At 36.5% G+C, this 14,959-nt stretch overlaps 1 protein-coding gene across 1 annotated transcript in view; it reads left to right on the top strand.

The window, feature by feature from the left end:
• The first annotated feature begins 10,016 nt into the window (after positions 1 to 10,016).
• The window catches only part of shakB (Innexin family member shaking B), a 29,414-nt gene continuing 24,471 nt past the window's right edge, over positions 10,017 to 14,959 (top strand). Inside the window, exon 1 of the mRNA XM_028322582.1 lies at positions 10,017 to 10,702. Coding sequence (XP_028178383.1) covers positions 10,331 to 10,702 — 372 coding nt within the window. The 5' untranslated portion in view covers positions 10,017 to 10,330. The remainder of the gene's footprint in view (positions 10,703 to 14,959) is intronic.

Raw genomic sequence — 14,959 nt, 5'->3', positions numbered from 1 at the left:
TAAGTAACCCCTTTGAAAACTAAATTCCTGTTGTGTTACCATAAGGATCACTTAAAAATTAGGTAGGTACAGATGCACAGTGTGTTATGGGACTGTATAATCGGACATTGTGTCGGACACAACATGTCCGATTATACAGTCTCATAACATACTGTGAGATGGTGAAAACGGGCATAAGAACCTTTAAATAAAAAGAGTTATAATAATCTCTAACTAAAATAAAGCAAGCCTATGATATTCTTATTATGTACTTATTTGTAAGTATGAGTAAAAAATAATTGTAAGTAAAAATGTTTTGTTATACATTTAAAGAAACAACAACTAATGCTCAGGTTGCTCTAACATAACAACGATTAAAACCTCAGATCATAGAAAGAGAATAAAACGATCACTAACACTAATATCTTTGCTATAGCAGTAATATTTTCTTCCCCTCCTCATTCTTAATTCAAAACGAAAGCGAACATTCTGAAGCTGCCAGAATCATTTAAGAAAAAAGTATGAATCAACCGACTTCAGGACGGTAGTGACAATAAAAATATCTCTGTTAAGGTTCGGACAAACCAACGCGTGCAGCGATGGCGATGGCGATGGCGACCACTGCGCGTGCAAAAGTTGTTTCACACTGCCGCGACCGCGATGGCGATCACTGCGCGTGCAGGTTGTCACTGTCACGCATAATTGTCAATCACGCCTATTCGGCAAAATGGAAACTAAATTAAATGATTTTTTTGGAGCTTTTGATGCAATTGAGACAGTGGAAACACGTTTTCACTCAAGTTTATTCAGGCGGCCATATATTATAGAATGAGACAGGATTACATGCGGTATAGGTAGTAGGTATTGTTTACTCATAACCAAGCTATATTTCTGGCTTCGTTTGTAGTCTCTAGAGCCCTAACAATACCTTTTAATTAGATTTAAAGAAAGGTTTGATAGGAAGGAGGACTGCACTAAGGCTTTCTTGGCCTCAGTGGGGGAAATGAAACACAACGCGGACGGTTGATATCTGGTTTATTACTGTTATGCTATTGCTATATCAAGATTTACATAATGTACACAATTCAATGTGTCTAGTCCAATGTGCCGTCGGTGTAGAGTGCCTACGGTGCACGTTCGTTCAGGGTTCATGGGCCAGTCGGCTAGCATGTTGTAGGTCGCGGTCGATGCTGACGTGCTCGTACAGTATCCTTGTGGGCAAGTGAGATTATATCCAATTCATCTTTTTCCTTGAGGGAAAAAATTTGCCCCCATTACCTTTTACCATTGTCGTTCTTATCGTTAAATCGCACAAAACTACACAGAACTTAACACAACATCTATCAAAATCAATTTTCATTTTCATTTTTGGTGCAACAGTCATCTTGACATTTACTTTTTTTAAGGCAAAGGAAATTACATTATTAAGCACCCACACTACAGAGTACATAATAGTCCAAATATCTTTTTTGTCTTCAATAATAACCTAAAAATACAAAAAGACATCAGTTTTGATCAACTAGGTGTTTCTAGTGGCACTAAATTAATGACTGAGACGTTTGATGACTTTAATTAGGTTTTTATTTATGGCATAGGTACTTAGAATTATTGCTCTAGGGCCTTTGAGAAAGCTGCAAACATGTACATTCTCAATTATTTTGTTCTGCAGATAATATCCCAATTTTATTTATGAAGTTGAAGAAGCAGGTTCTCGAGAAAACTAGAATAATTTGTTTATTTCCAAAAAATAAATTCTGATATTGATACTTTATTCTAAAACCTTTTTATTATTCAAGTAGGTCAGACTAGTGGTATGTTATGAATAATTCATTTTTAATTGTGTAAAAACTTTTTAACAGATCCTACTTACTATTTATTACATCGATTTTAAAAAACAGAAACGTCACAGTGACTAATGTCGCGATGATCGCTGATCGCTGCGTGCAGACGCTGCATAGATCGCCGCGACCAATGACAGGACGCGTTGATGTGAACACATCGCTACAAATTCATACACGCTGTCTGGTCGCCATCGCCATCGTCATCGTGCACGCCGGCTGCACGCGTTGGTCTGGTCTAACCTTTACAATAGTGTCCATTCACATGGAACGCGTAGACGTGTCAAGGTGAGGTATTGTTATTTTTGACATCTTTATTCGTAAGAGATGCACAATTGTAAAATGTAGAGAAACTAGACGAAAGTTGGTTGAGGATCATAACGTCTGATCGAAGCGCTGGACCAGAAAGAATAGGTTTTATTTTATGTCTTCGTTAGCAATATCAACTTTATTTACTTAAAAATATTTTAAACACCTTCTCATTACTTTCCAACATGAGAAAAGAGAGACAAGTTTCAAGGTGTAGTAGATATCAATGGATAAAATTATTTAGTAAAAAAGTAAAGTAAGAGATATTAAAAATTGATTCTAACCAATTACAGTAAGCTGTTATAATAATTAAAGTTGATAGTGAAGTACTTTGAGTAGGAAGTTCATGCTCATCACTAACAATCGCCTCCTGGTGGAATCACGCAAATGTAGCAGATTTTTCAGTGTGGTAGTACGCAAACCACTCAACCAATATGAGGTTTGAAAACATATTATAGCAAACAGGTCGATTTTTAAAAGCCTACACAAATAATAAGTAATATTTAAACCACTTTACTAAAAAAAAACGTCAAAAATCTGTCAAATTCCATACAAAAAACACCGGTTATCGTGATAGTTACTGTAAAAGTTAGGTGGTCACACACAGCCTTATTACCTGTTTTCACCATCAATTCCTAATTTTTAAGTGACCCCTATGGTAACAAATAACACGAATTTTGTTACGTAGAGGTTACTTAAAAATTAGAGTTTGATGGTGAAAACGGGCATTAGTGTTTTTTTTTTTCATATTTGGAAGTACGGACTGCTTCATTCCACCACATAGAATTGCAGCTGCTATGCGAACAGCAGCTTACTGCGACATTTTTCATGTTAGGGAGTAGGTATGAACTGCTTCATTACCACATGAAAATGCAGCTGCCGTGTGGACAGCAGCTTACAGCGACTATAATACACTAGCGAGTGTTACTCCCCGTGTGTCTGGCAAGTCCCCAGCGGCGCGTGTAATTATATAGTATTATTCATTCACAAACCGACGGTGCTGTGTCGTTAGCGACGTCGTAATTGGGACGGGCGATTCGGGAGCGACCGGCTGACCTGTCTCGGAGATAGAAGAAATGTTGTGACAAGATATCTTTCTTAGGCTGTCATTGGCGTTAGTTTCTTACGCTATAGGTACTTCTTCTCAGAACTCTCCTTTTCTCTCTCTCTCTCCCCGCCCCCTCATTTAGTTAGCCTTGTATTGTGACCCCTATGGTAACACATAACAGCAATTTAGTTTTGGGTTTTAGTTGGGTTTTCATAGGGGTCACTTAAAAATTAGGGATTGTTGGTGAAAACGGAAATTAGCTTTTTATTTTTTAAGGTCAGCTTACTTCCACATTCTTCTACGAACTACGACTATGGTTCTGAGGCCCTATAGTGTCCTAAACCAATGATAGAATTTAAATTTATATTTTGAAACGTGTAAATACTTTACGTATTCGTACTTCCCTACTTTCGAACCCTTGACAATTAATGTAGACCATAAACAGTGCTTAGGTCTAAAAATGATTATTATACTGGTCTTAACCAGCGGACAGCGGTCATCAAGATACGGAGTACCCTTCGTTAAACAACGGAACATCGACGGCTGTCAAAGCAAACTTCGGGCGCTGAACAATGCTGTACCGGCCCACGGAGTCATTGTTAAACTCGCAAACTCCTTGCTAAGGGCCAATTTGACGGTTTGACGACGACCCACACTAATGCAGATATGGAGATGAATAATTCTGTTTATACAGTCGCTAGGTATTCATATTTTATCCAATATTATAGCTACCTTTTAATGATCAAAGTAGTAAGTAGGTACTTTTAATAAAACGTTAAGTATTATTTATACTCAATGAATATTATATGCAGCATATTTAAAGACAACGTATTCCTTGAGTAACTAACGTGATGACTAACTCGCACGTATTGTAACTATTTAAAATTCCGCAGTATTTAGCAACTACGACTCAGAAAGTGCCGTTATTAATGTACAGTTGCCACCATATTATATCTATCAAATCTTAAAATCAAAATATTTTTTATATCCTCAGTATAATGTAATTTCACTTTCCAATCGCAGATTTGTTTATACGCATCAAAAGGACATGCACTGGTACTATAGCTATATTCCCCGTATTTGATTGGGTTGGTAGTTGAATAATATCGGGGTCGACTGTACCTACTACGTCGGATGGCGCGTGGTTTTGCGATCATCTCTGGTAGGTGATTACCCTCATCCTTAGGGCGACCTCGGAGTTGAGGTCATGATCGCTTTGTTCCTTACAACGCACATACACGTAAACAATACTGTGTGACCAACAATGAACGCACAAACTTTTAAATCAACGTGTTCAAATATTCCCAAAATGTATTTTTTTTAAATAATATTCAGACAACTTTTGAATTATGCATTGGCATTCAGTAGTTCGCCACGCCAGATTTGTTCAACCGTTTGCAAATGATGCGCTGGCCAACAGAGTAAAATTTCAGGAGGGTGTTTCTACTCATGATTATGAACATATTACTTGCTTTCTTGGATATAGCAGCAAAGAAAATAACACCAGTATTCACAAAGGATACTTGCTTAAGTGAAGCAGCAAATCGAACGCATAACGTTGAATAGAGCTCTGTGATTTGTTCGTGTGTGACCCTATGCGTCCACGCGCACTGTGAGACATAGTAATACGGGCGTAAGCTTCCTGAAAATTTGGCTTCTGCTGAAAAAGTTATTTTGTGTAGAAAACTAACACTGAGCTAGAAAAATTATGTGCCCGTCTGATGTGCCGTCTACTCAACATTATGTCAACAGCTGATTCGAACTTCTTACATAAAAACCGAAACTATTTGTAGCAACCAATCCAGCCTAAGTAGAAGGGTTGCGGGAAGCTCGCCGTAAAGCGCGTCCATTTCCGCCGCCCTCTAGGCGAATTGGCAGGAAACCTAAAAGACCTGCCAGTCCCGGGGAAGGAAATGAAAAAATATTGAGAAACGTACAACTCATAATGTGTGACAAAATAATATGATTATTCATTTGTATTACAATAAAAACACTTACCTAACGATCACGTATGAAGTTAAAGCGATCCATGGCCTTAACTTTAACCGTAAATTTAACCGGTGTTTTTGTGTGGAGTTTGACAGACATTTCAAGAAAACAGAGAGTCAAAGTTACTCGTATTTTTTAATTATGAATGATGCCAAAATGAACATGCCATAATTTTTAGTCGAGTTTATGAGAAGTTATCATCTGTCTCGGCTGACTCTGAAAACTGATACGGCAATTTTCGTAAACAAATTGTTATTTACTTATTATAAATTGGCCATCAGCTCAATTATTACGATGAAAAATGCGTCATTTTCCATCATTTTTACCCACTGTAAAAATGACAAAATAATTTCAAAATCAGCTTAAAGTTTTTGTTCAAACATTTGGTGACAAATCTATATTTTATATGTATATGTAAGTAAACGGTGTTTTTTAATCATGCATGCTTCAAACAGTAAGTTACATCCATATTACATCTGTCAACGTAAAATTCGATTTCCGTCAGTTTATAATATAATGCGTGAAATTGTAAACTAACAGTGTGTTAGGTTAGGTATTGTAATTTAACTAAGTCAGATTATAATCTGACGGAATTCACAATTTACGGTGACACAATCCACAAGTAACTTTCACTTGCCGCATTAACAAAAGCCGCACGAATTTAAATCTCTTTCACCTTTTTTTATCAAACACGAATTAAAGACTTTGAAGCGGTCCTCGAATGAAATGGTCCATTTGCCTCGTTTCCGCGATTTTGATCGTTTAATTTTGACAAATGGCCACCGAGCGCTGCCGCGAAGCATGAGTAATATATCGCCTGTTTAGTGGGACTCATAAACTAATCATATTTAAGTTTTATCGGTACAGACAGAACGATCGGCGATAATTTAGACTACCTACTTGTAGTTACGTGTCGGAAAATAACAAGAAAAAATTAAGAATTTAAGAAGAAAAAAATGAAGAAGCAATCTCTGATGATGCTGATGATCTCTTCACTCTTTCCTTAATACTAGCTAATCAAACGAACTTTTTACCGCTTTGTTTGTTCTTATGAATATACATTCATCAGAAATAATTTAGAATTCTAATAGTGAAGGAATTTTTCAAATCAGTCCAGTGGTTTCGGAGTCTATTCAATACAAACAAATAATCAAATCTTCTCTTTATAGTATTAGATGGGGTGCCTTTTCCCCTTACCTACTCATAATAAACCTACCATAATTTCCTCGTCCCTATTTCGTTAATATTTGCGCCAAAAGTTACAGAAGAGAACATTCATTTGAAAATAAAACAAAAGTCGATCGCAATACTAGACGTTCTTATGTTTTTTCTCACATACGTTATTTTTTAAATGGCTAGCCGCACGACCAAAAAGTTTGGTACACAGAATGTTCACCTTTTTAGACCACTTACCTATTGATTTGTGAACTGGCGAGAAAAGTCTGGAGACTCCATTGAGCTGTCAGGTGACACGAGAAAAATGGCGTCTGACAATAGCCCTTTCATCCCCGCAGGATGTTTAGAAAACACGCGATCTTTACACATTTTTGACATATACATTCTTAAGTGTAATACGATCTTAACGTTTTTACACGTAGAATAAATGTCCAGATAGGCCTTATTTATGTTAAAAAAAAATCCATTTTAAAATTACCAATTTACTGTAACTACGAGCTACGTTATAAAGTTTCATTAAAATCCATCTAATTATGTATTTTTCAGAAGTGTTGCACCCATATCACGCGTTTGTCAATATTAGGCTGAGTTGCACCACCTAACTTTATACTTTAACCGTAACTCTAACGTTAACCGGTGTTTTTAGTATGGAGTTTGACAGATTTTGAACATTTGTTATGTTATAGTAAGATGTGCGATAGAGCGTTGACTTTTCCCACATTTCACGGCTTACGTTTGAATTTTTTACTAATAAAGCAAATATTATTAATATTTTCCTAAATACATTTGAAACGTGATGAAACCCACTCTCATTTCAGATTAAAGGGATAAATAGCAAGTTAATTTGGGACAACGACTTTCCGATTAGCGCGACTCTACAGAAACAAAGTTTACAAAGCCCTGCCCGTTTATTTGGATTGGATCTGTAGTTTGTATGGACACTTTAGAAAATAGCAACTTTCAGTATTATTCATTAGATAATACATTTTCAGCTGTTTTCACCTCAACCATTCAAAACGTTATAATTATATCACTTTTGAATAATCACTGTTCAGTCCTTGTAAAAATATTGGCGGGTATTCTCACATTTGCTTCGCCAACTTTATTTTCCTACCATCGTCCAATGGTCGGAGCAAGCCCCACTTGCCCGGCGACGCTCATCGCGCACACCCGTGTGTCGCGCACGCTTAGCGAGTCTACGAGTGACGTTCACTCCCTGAAAAGACCGTGTCTTTTGCTATAATTCGCGTGTAGCCGTGCTCCGCGTACCATCATCATCATCAGCATCAGCTCCGAGCATACTCTGGCAGTGCTCCACCGCCCAGAACGCCGTGCGTCTGCAGGTTGGCTTCCGTCCGTGGCGAGGGTCGATTTTAAGGTTGGTGAAGCTCAGATTACCTGTCTCTGTGTTGCGAGGACTGATCTACCTTTCATCAATTTTCTATTATAAAAAACCTATACAGTCCACTTTCAAATCAAATTCCCTGAACCAGCGTAATAAACGCAATTTTCAGTGCGACATACGCACAATCACTCTGTATAACTCTTTTCAAAAGTAGAACGTTATGAATGGCAAAATGTGTTTCACTTTTTCAAATGTAACAATAGATTTTTTAATGTGTTACGTACTTTTTTTAAATTGATGGGCTCTGATCGCAAGTGTTATTTTTGTTTGAATTTAATGGAGTTTTTTTTTAAAGAATATTAGTAATTTGTAAATTCCTAAATACAAATTACTAGTCCCGTTATCCCCTCGTGGTGATCATGTTGGTTTAGAATATGATCCCAAATCTCAAGGCAATCTTTCATGCCTGTGGTCGAATTTTAATATTGAGACTGCTTGTAATTTGCTTGTAGCTTCGTAATTTAACGTTGTCAAAAACTAGTTTTCTACAAAAAGTGACAAATACACAGTAATTTAATAGTTTCGGTCGGTTAAAACTAGTATCAACTAAAGCCACCACAACATTAATTTACCATCTTCATCTCGCTAATCGCTGTAATAAATCGCCAAGAAACACCGTACCAATATATTAGTCCACAAAGAACTACCGATATTTATGTCTCCACCTTACAGCAGAAGAAATTATTTCATTTCAAACACGTTCAAGGTCTTCCATTTTATTCTGAAGCTGTGATTTATTTTGAACATTTGCTTTAATGGTTTTCCTTTGTCTAAACATAGATCGAGTACTAGTAGCATGTCGTTTGAATTCGATTTTGTTTTGTTTAGAGAAAATATGTGTTGGTCTTCTTAATAGACGTGCTTTGGGGCAATAAAAATAACTTAGTATTAACATAACTAAAGATAGTTAACAAAAAACAGGTTCCTTTATTCAATGGAAAGACGTAGCTTTATTCGATTTTCTCATTCTTTCAGTTGACCTACAGCTACAGCTTGTTTAAAAGCCTCTAAATAAGTTTGCTCTCTTTAGTCTTGAGCTAAATTACTACAGTAAATGTACTTTCTTTCTACGTTTTCAGTTGAATTCGAGACAAACATTGCTTTTGTGCATCATGAAGACAAAAAAAATACAATTAATGGAAAAGAAAGAAAGAAATCATAAAAGAGCCATTTTCATGTCATAAAGTACTTTATTTTATTAATTTTTATCTTCTGATGCATAAAACGTTTATTAAATTTGCTTGTTACCTTTCTCAATAATCCCTTTTTCAATTGTTTCAAAATACATTAAATATTTTCAGCATTTAAGTGCGCGAGACTCTACATACTCGTACATGAAGTGATCCCAATAATTGTCACTGAAACTAAATAAAAAATATAATAACTACGTCTTAATTAATTTATAACCTAAAATATTATGTTAACCGACCAGCGACAGAATTATGACGTAGAAACAAAAGAAGGTTAACGCAACAAAAACATGGCTGACAGCGTTGCGCCTGCGTTCGTTGCCGTCAGATAAATCATACCATGAGTTATTAAGGCAACAGGTGATGCGTACCGAGCGATGGCGGATCAAAGGGACTTGCATTGACGTAAATTGTCTGTTATGAGATAGTCCGTGTTTTGGTTAGGGATGACTAATTTTTGTAAATAAGCTGTACTGGTACGAATAAATTTTCAATAACTTGAAAAAATCAATTGTCTCGGGTAAGAATCGAACCCATATGGCCCTTCCCTTGCCGGGCAACTGCTTTGACCATCTGAGCTACTTAGATATTGGGTAAAATTGTCGTAGTTTTCAAATGTAATAATCTGCTTTTTTTAAACTTTAACGTCATGTGTGAATCTTATTCCTTAGGGTTTACCTACGAATACAATAGAGCCTTCTATTTCCATTCAAATCCTACAAATAAAGGCCCAAAAACAGTCTCCAAAAACGAATTAGGTTGTCTATTCATTTTACAAATTTTCAGCGTTTTAAAATCAGTGTGTTACTTTAGAAACAAACTAGAACACGTTCTAGGTCAACGTAGTTTATGCAAACATGGATTAAACGATCTAGGTAATAATTAAGCTTTGTTTAAACCTTTGTGATGATCCGTAAATCCGGTAGTTGACACATGACACGCTTTTTCACGTCCAGACACTAAAACAAACAGAGGTGCTCCGGCGATCGGTCATATACAGGCTGTTGTTTTAATACTACGATTATTTTCTAAAGAAATAACCGTAGATACCTTAAAACAACAACCAATAATCTGTTTAGATTCTACATCGGCTCTCAAATAATACCAATGACGCGTCCCAAAGAACATCTATGAAAACCCCCAATAATGAAACGAAGAAAACATGACACAAGCGCTATCGCTTTTAAAATTCATAAAAATACCCAAGAAACTGCAACGTAGGCGAAGCGTATGATGAACCAGGGAACAAAACACTGCCTCCAAGTGCCTTAAAACAACGAACTGAATAAACTATTAGTGAATATATCACTGGTGCTCCGTACAATAATATAGTAAACGAAATAATGTTAGACGTCCCTCGCGCGGACTCACCCGAGAAAGGACTCAAGCGATTAAGATGTTAGACGTTTTTCGTGGTTTAAAGAATCTTATAAAGGTGAACTATGTACAAATCGACTCGCCGGTATTCAGGCTGCACTACTCTATAACGGTCATCCTGCTGATCGCGTTCAGTTTGATCGTGACCACGAGGCAGTACGTAGGAAACCCGATCGACTGCATCCACACCAAGGACATCCCGGAGGACGTCCTGAACACCTACTGCTGGATCCACTCCACGTATACCCTCAAGAGCTTCTTCAACAAGAAGGTGGGCGTGGAGGTCCCGTACCCGGGCATCGGGAACAGCCGCGAGAAAGGGACGGAAGATATGAGCGACAGGAAGATCTACAAATACTACCAATGGGTGTGCTTCTGTCTATTCTTTCAGGTAAGTCCTAGATTTTAAGTTAGATTTCATTTCAAATTCAATAGAATTTGAATTTGAAATGAACCCTCTCTTACACAGCATTTTGTACCATTTTAATTACAGGAGTATCTAATACGACTACGTTACAATTCAAATTCGACTCTATGGCGATTATCACACTGCGCCGCGCTCCGCCGCGTTACGCGGGACGACAGATTTAATCATTGTATGCAAGTACCTCAGTATGTATAGAAAACACGCGCGGCACAACACACTGACAACGCGTCTGCGCATAATAAACACAACTTATATTAGACATCTAGTCTTAAACACTGACAATATAAAACTATGCTAAGAAGAAACTTATTTCAGAAAACAAATTAGAAATTCACCTTTACATAAAACAGATCGTGTTTGTAGCAGTTAACCTTAGAAATGGAATGCTAGTAAAACTTTAACATCGAATATTATATTATAGAGTCATCTATAAAACTATTCCAAACTAAATAAATATGTTCAAAGTGTAAAACTGCTTGTAATAAAAAGGTCTGGAGGTGATGAAAAGGATTTTCATCTGTAACATAAATATTGTAGTAATAATTTTAATGTCTTTCTTCATAAATATCTCAGACAACTAGTGACTCCATCTTGTTAAATTCTCACGTCTCATAAAAATATTTGCGTATTTATTTTATTAACATTTTCAAAGTTTGTTGAAATATCTAGTTTGTGTGTTGACGGATGTCTGCTCCTAAATAGTAAGTCATTTATTACTTTTATTTAAGCTCATTTTTCTGTTACAAAGTACTGAGAATTGAGATGTTAAAGCTGGATTTCATAATTTAGTTATATAAGAACAGTGATTCATGTTTAAGCAGGCATACATCATAATTTTTAGAACGAAAGCTTTAATTATAGTTAGAAATTAATCTGTTTGAACCGTCAACTATTCATCTTAACTCGAGAACAGATTCAAGTCAGTGATTAGTGAAATATTGAATAGGATTCAATCGATGCGAGTATTTGAATTTCACTTATCTCACTAATTCAGTATCATTGTAAGTACTCGTAGATAATGTATTGACCTACAAAAATGAAAAATATATTAAAATAATTGCTATAATGCTATACTACCTTTAAGTTGTATTCCTAATTCCTATTCTATTATAATATGGGTTGATTTGAAACAGAAACTTTTACAAGAACTCAATCTCCAAAAGTGGAATCATTACCACACGTCGTATCAGAATTCTCAAAACAATAATTTATAATTTTCTTTCTCTCCATTACGTAGCTCGCTCGGGAAGGAAGCAAGGGCGTCGTAATGCAAACGAGACAAAAATTAGGTCGACGTCGACCGCGGCACGGATGGTAATCAGCAGGCGCCACCGAGACACATCGCGATTTTTATTCTGATGATCGGGGCTAAGACGCGGGCTCGTTGATGCGATTTTTATCTTTATTTCGCTAGAGCAACTTTTAAAAAATTAAGGAAATGCGTTTTTGAAGGAACTTTGGTAGGTTACTGACGAATTTGGGAATAAGCTATAGTTAAACTTTGTCCAGCAATGGACGTCTTTTGGTTGAACGAAGCGCGAGAAGACAATGTATATTCGCTACCTAGTACCTACCTACAAAGCGAAGTGCTTTGGTCTTGTACAAAAAGTGTTAATCTAGCGTCTTTTATACAATTTTTTTCTGGCTAAAAACTAAAAATGATAATTCTCATAATTATGCGTAAAACAGAAATTATGTTCGCAAGTAATGTTTAGGTAGAATTGAGGTAGATATAATTTTCTCATGTCTAATTACACCAAAATTATAAATTCACTAAGACAATTGTGAAAGAATAACAAATAAACAGTCAAAACATAGATAAGTTTTCATGCATATTATTCCTGTTCCACTTTACTAAAAAGCATCTCTTGAAACGATACCTAATCTTAATCGGCTCGATTGTTGTGTTACATGATAATCATGGAACATAATAATTTGCATTCGTTCCGCGCGAGCTCGTCCTGTCGTCGCCAGAAAAAACAATGCTCCTTGCCAAAATTAGCCGCTTTCCAGTCAACCCAAGTGCCGATACGATTTACAGATTGGCTTGGAACTCTTGGAAAAGTCTTATCGTGTACGAATTATCGCACCGATGCAACCGCCCCTTTTTAGTGCAAATGAGTGTTTGTTAATGCTGTGGACTTTTGGACGGGACATTGGAGCTGGTTATGAGTACGATTTAAAAACTGGGTAACCTTGTCTGGTGGTTGTTTAGTATTTACATTTTTGTCAATTACTTTTCCCTCGAAGCAACTGAATATGAGCAATGAAAAGGAAACAGATAGATACAAATAACTATGTGTTCCTGTTCCAAAAACATAGACGGTTTTTTTATACATTAATCATGTAAGTAATTCAATAATTTAGAGGGCAATTTCTTCGTGTATTCAGTTGGCTACTGTATGTATGGTTTCTTCATAGATCTTTGTAGGCGTATATGTTTACACCTTAGTTAGATTTTATAATGACCGTGCAATGAAATCACAACATCATCCAAAAATACAGGTGTTAACCAACATTAAGTTTTATTTAGTTTTACGACACCTATAGTTCTACACGTTTGATACACCAACTGGTCATGATAGGATAAGTTTCCTTGAGGTGATAAGAATAAAATCGAAGGTTGGAGTAGAGGTAAACAAACGGTGATCTGGTGGAATTCGGTCGTTAACGCAGTGCGAATTAAATTCGTCATCCTGCGGCTCGATCATCTGTCCGAACTTCGACACACTCACGCATCCGTTTTGCGAATGGTTTAAGGCGAATCGCTTTAATTAAAATAATAATATAACAATTTTAACCGTATGGTTTCATCAGAGTAGAACAACTCTCAGTCTTCCCGTATAGATGTAGTAACTAAGGAGGAAATGTGCTAACATCAAATCTCACAATCAGCGTGTGGAGTGAAGACCAACTACTCCGTTTGCCTTTGGTAAATTATAGAGAGTCATCCTTTTGTATTGGAAGAAAATTCTACGGATAAGCTAATTTTTGATGTCCAATGTTTTGGTTCATAATCTAATTCAATTAAGCAAAATTGATGTCCAATATTTTGAATACAATTTAATTTATAATGAAAATCACAGCAGCCTCGAATCGCTTTGCCTTAACGATACTGTTTAACGGCTAACGATAGTAAAAACTAAACGGGTCGTCAGTCTAATAATACGTTTTGTTTTAGTTAGTTTGTTTGGCACGGACTACTAGCTTGCGACACGGCTTCACCTGATCTGTTACGGGAAATTGTCAAGGTCAGTTCACTAAGTGATGATGAGTGATGGTCATAGCTGAGCCCAATTAAAATACATGACAGATGTCTTGACGCATTAAGACAGTTGGAAAAAGATGTAAGAACTTTCGGAAAATCTTATACCGCTCTGAGGCCGCTGGTTTTTATTACGTGAAGCATTTTCACGTAAGGATAAATATTATGAATGATGATGCAATTCCAACCTCCTCCACATTATAATACAAGTCATATTATTATGTTCACAAAAGCTTACAAAGTACAAACTGAACAAAAATGTAACTCGATCGAACCAACTCGCCCTATTACCAACAAATAAAATTCTGTTTTGAATTTTTAATAACGACAATACGTTCTCGCAAGACGGGCAGACGTAAATATTTAGTCCAAAGGTGCTTGATCGCTGCATTCGGTGATATATTTTTAAGTCGGCACCAGACGAGCACGCCTGGAATACTGCCTGATGCGATTGCCGTGTTTAACCGAGATAAAAGTGTGAATTACCACTTTGCATGCTTTACATCACTGCAGAAATGAGAGTAACGTTCGGGTAATGATATAAAAGTATTCTGTATACAAACATGGTTGTTCCTTTGTGATTATAAGCCTTAAGCCTTGGACAGACTGGGGAATTAACGGGCTGAAATGTTGCGGAAAATGTCACTCATTAAATACCGGAGGCGTCCTGGTGACAATAACGCATGTGCTTTACTTGAAAAAGATTAAACTTCTTTTATTTTCTGAAATTAATTCTAGCTATTTGCTATTTATACTCGTTTAGCTTCGTTTTATTTTTATCAGGTTTTTGAACTTAGTGGCTTTTAAGTCGGAGCGACAGCTAGCTAGCATGTTCCATCCACGTCACATAAATGCATCGCAAAATTTTGATTGGTCATGTTGCGGGTCACTAAGCAATGTTTCAGGGTCATGAAGATTTAGCGTGCGCGTCATTTTGGAAGACATTTTGTTCTTTA

Source organism: Ostrinia furnacalis, unplaced genomic scaffold (genome assembly GCF_004193835.3).
Source record: "Ostrinia furnacalis isolate ACB-3 unplaced genomic scaffold, ASM419383v2 OfSCF7674, whole genome shotgun sequence".
Classification (NCBI taxonomy): domain Eukaryota; kingdom Metazoa; phylum Arthropoda; class Insecta; order Lepidoptera; family Crambidae; genus Ostrinia; species Ostrinia furnacalis.
Note: the sequence above shows the minus strand (reverse complement) of the source record. Positions and strands in the feature narration are given on the sequence as shown.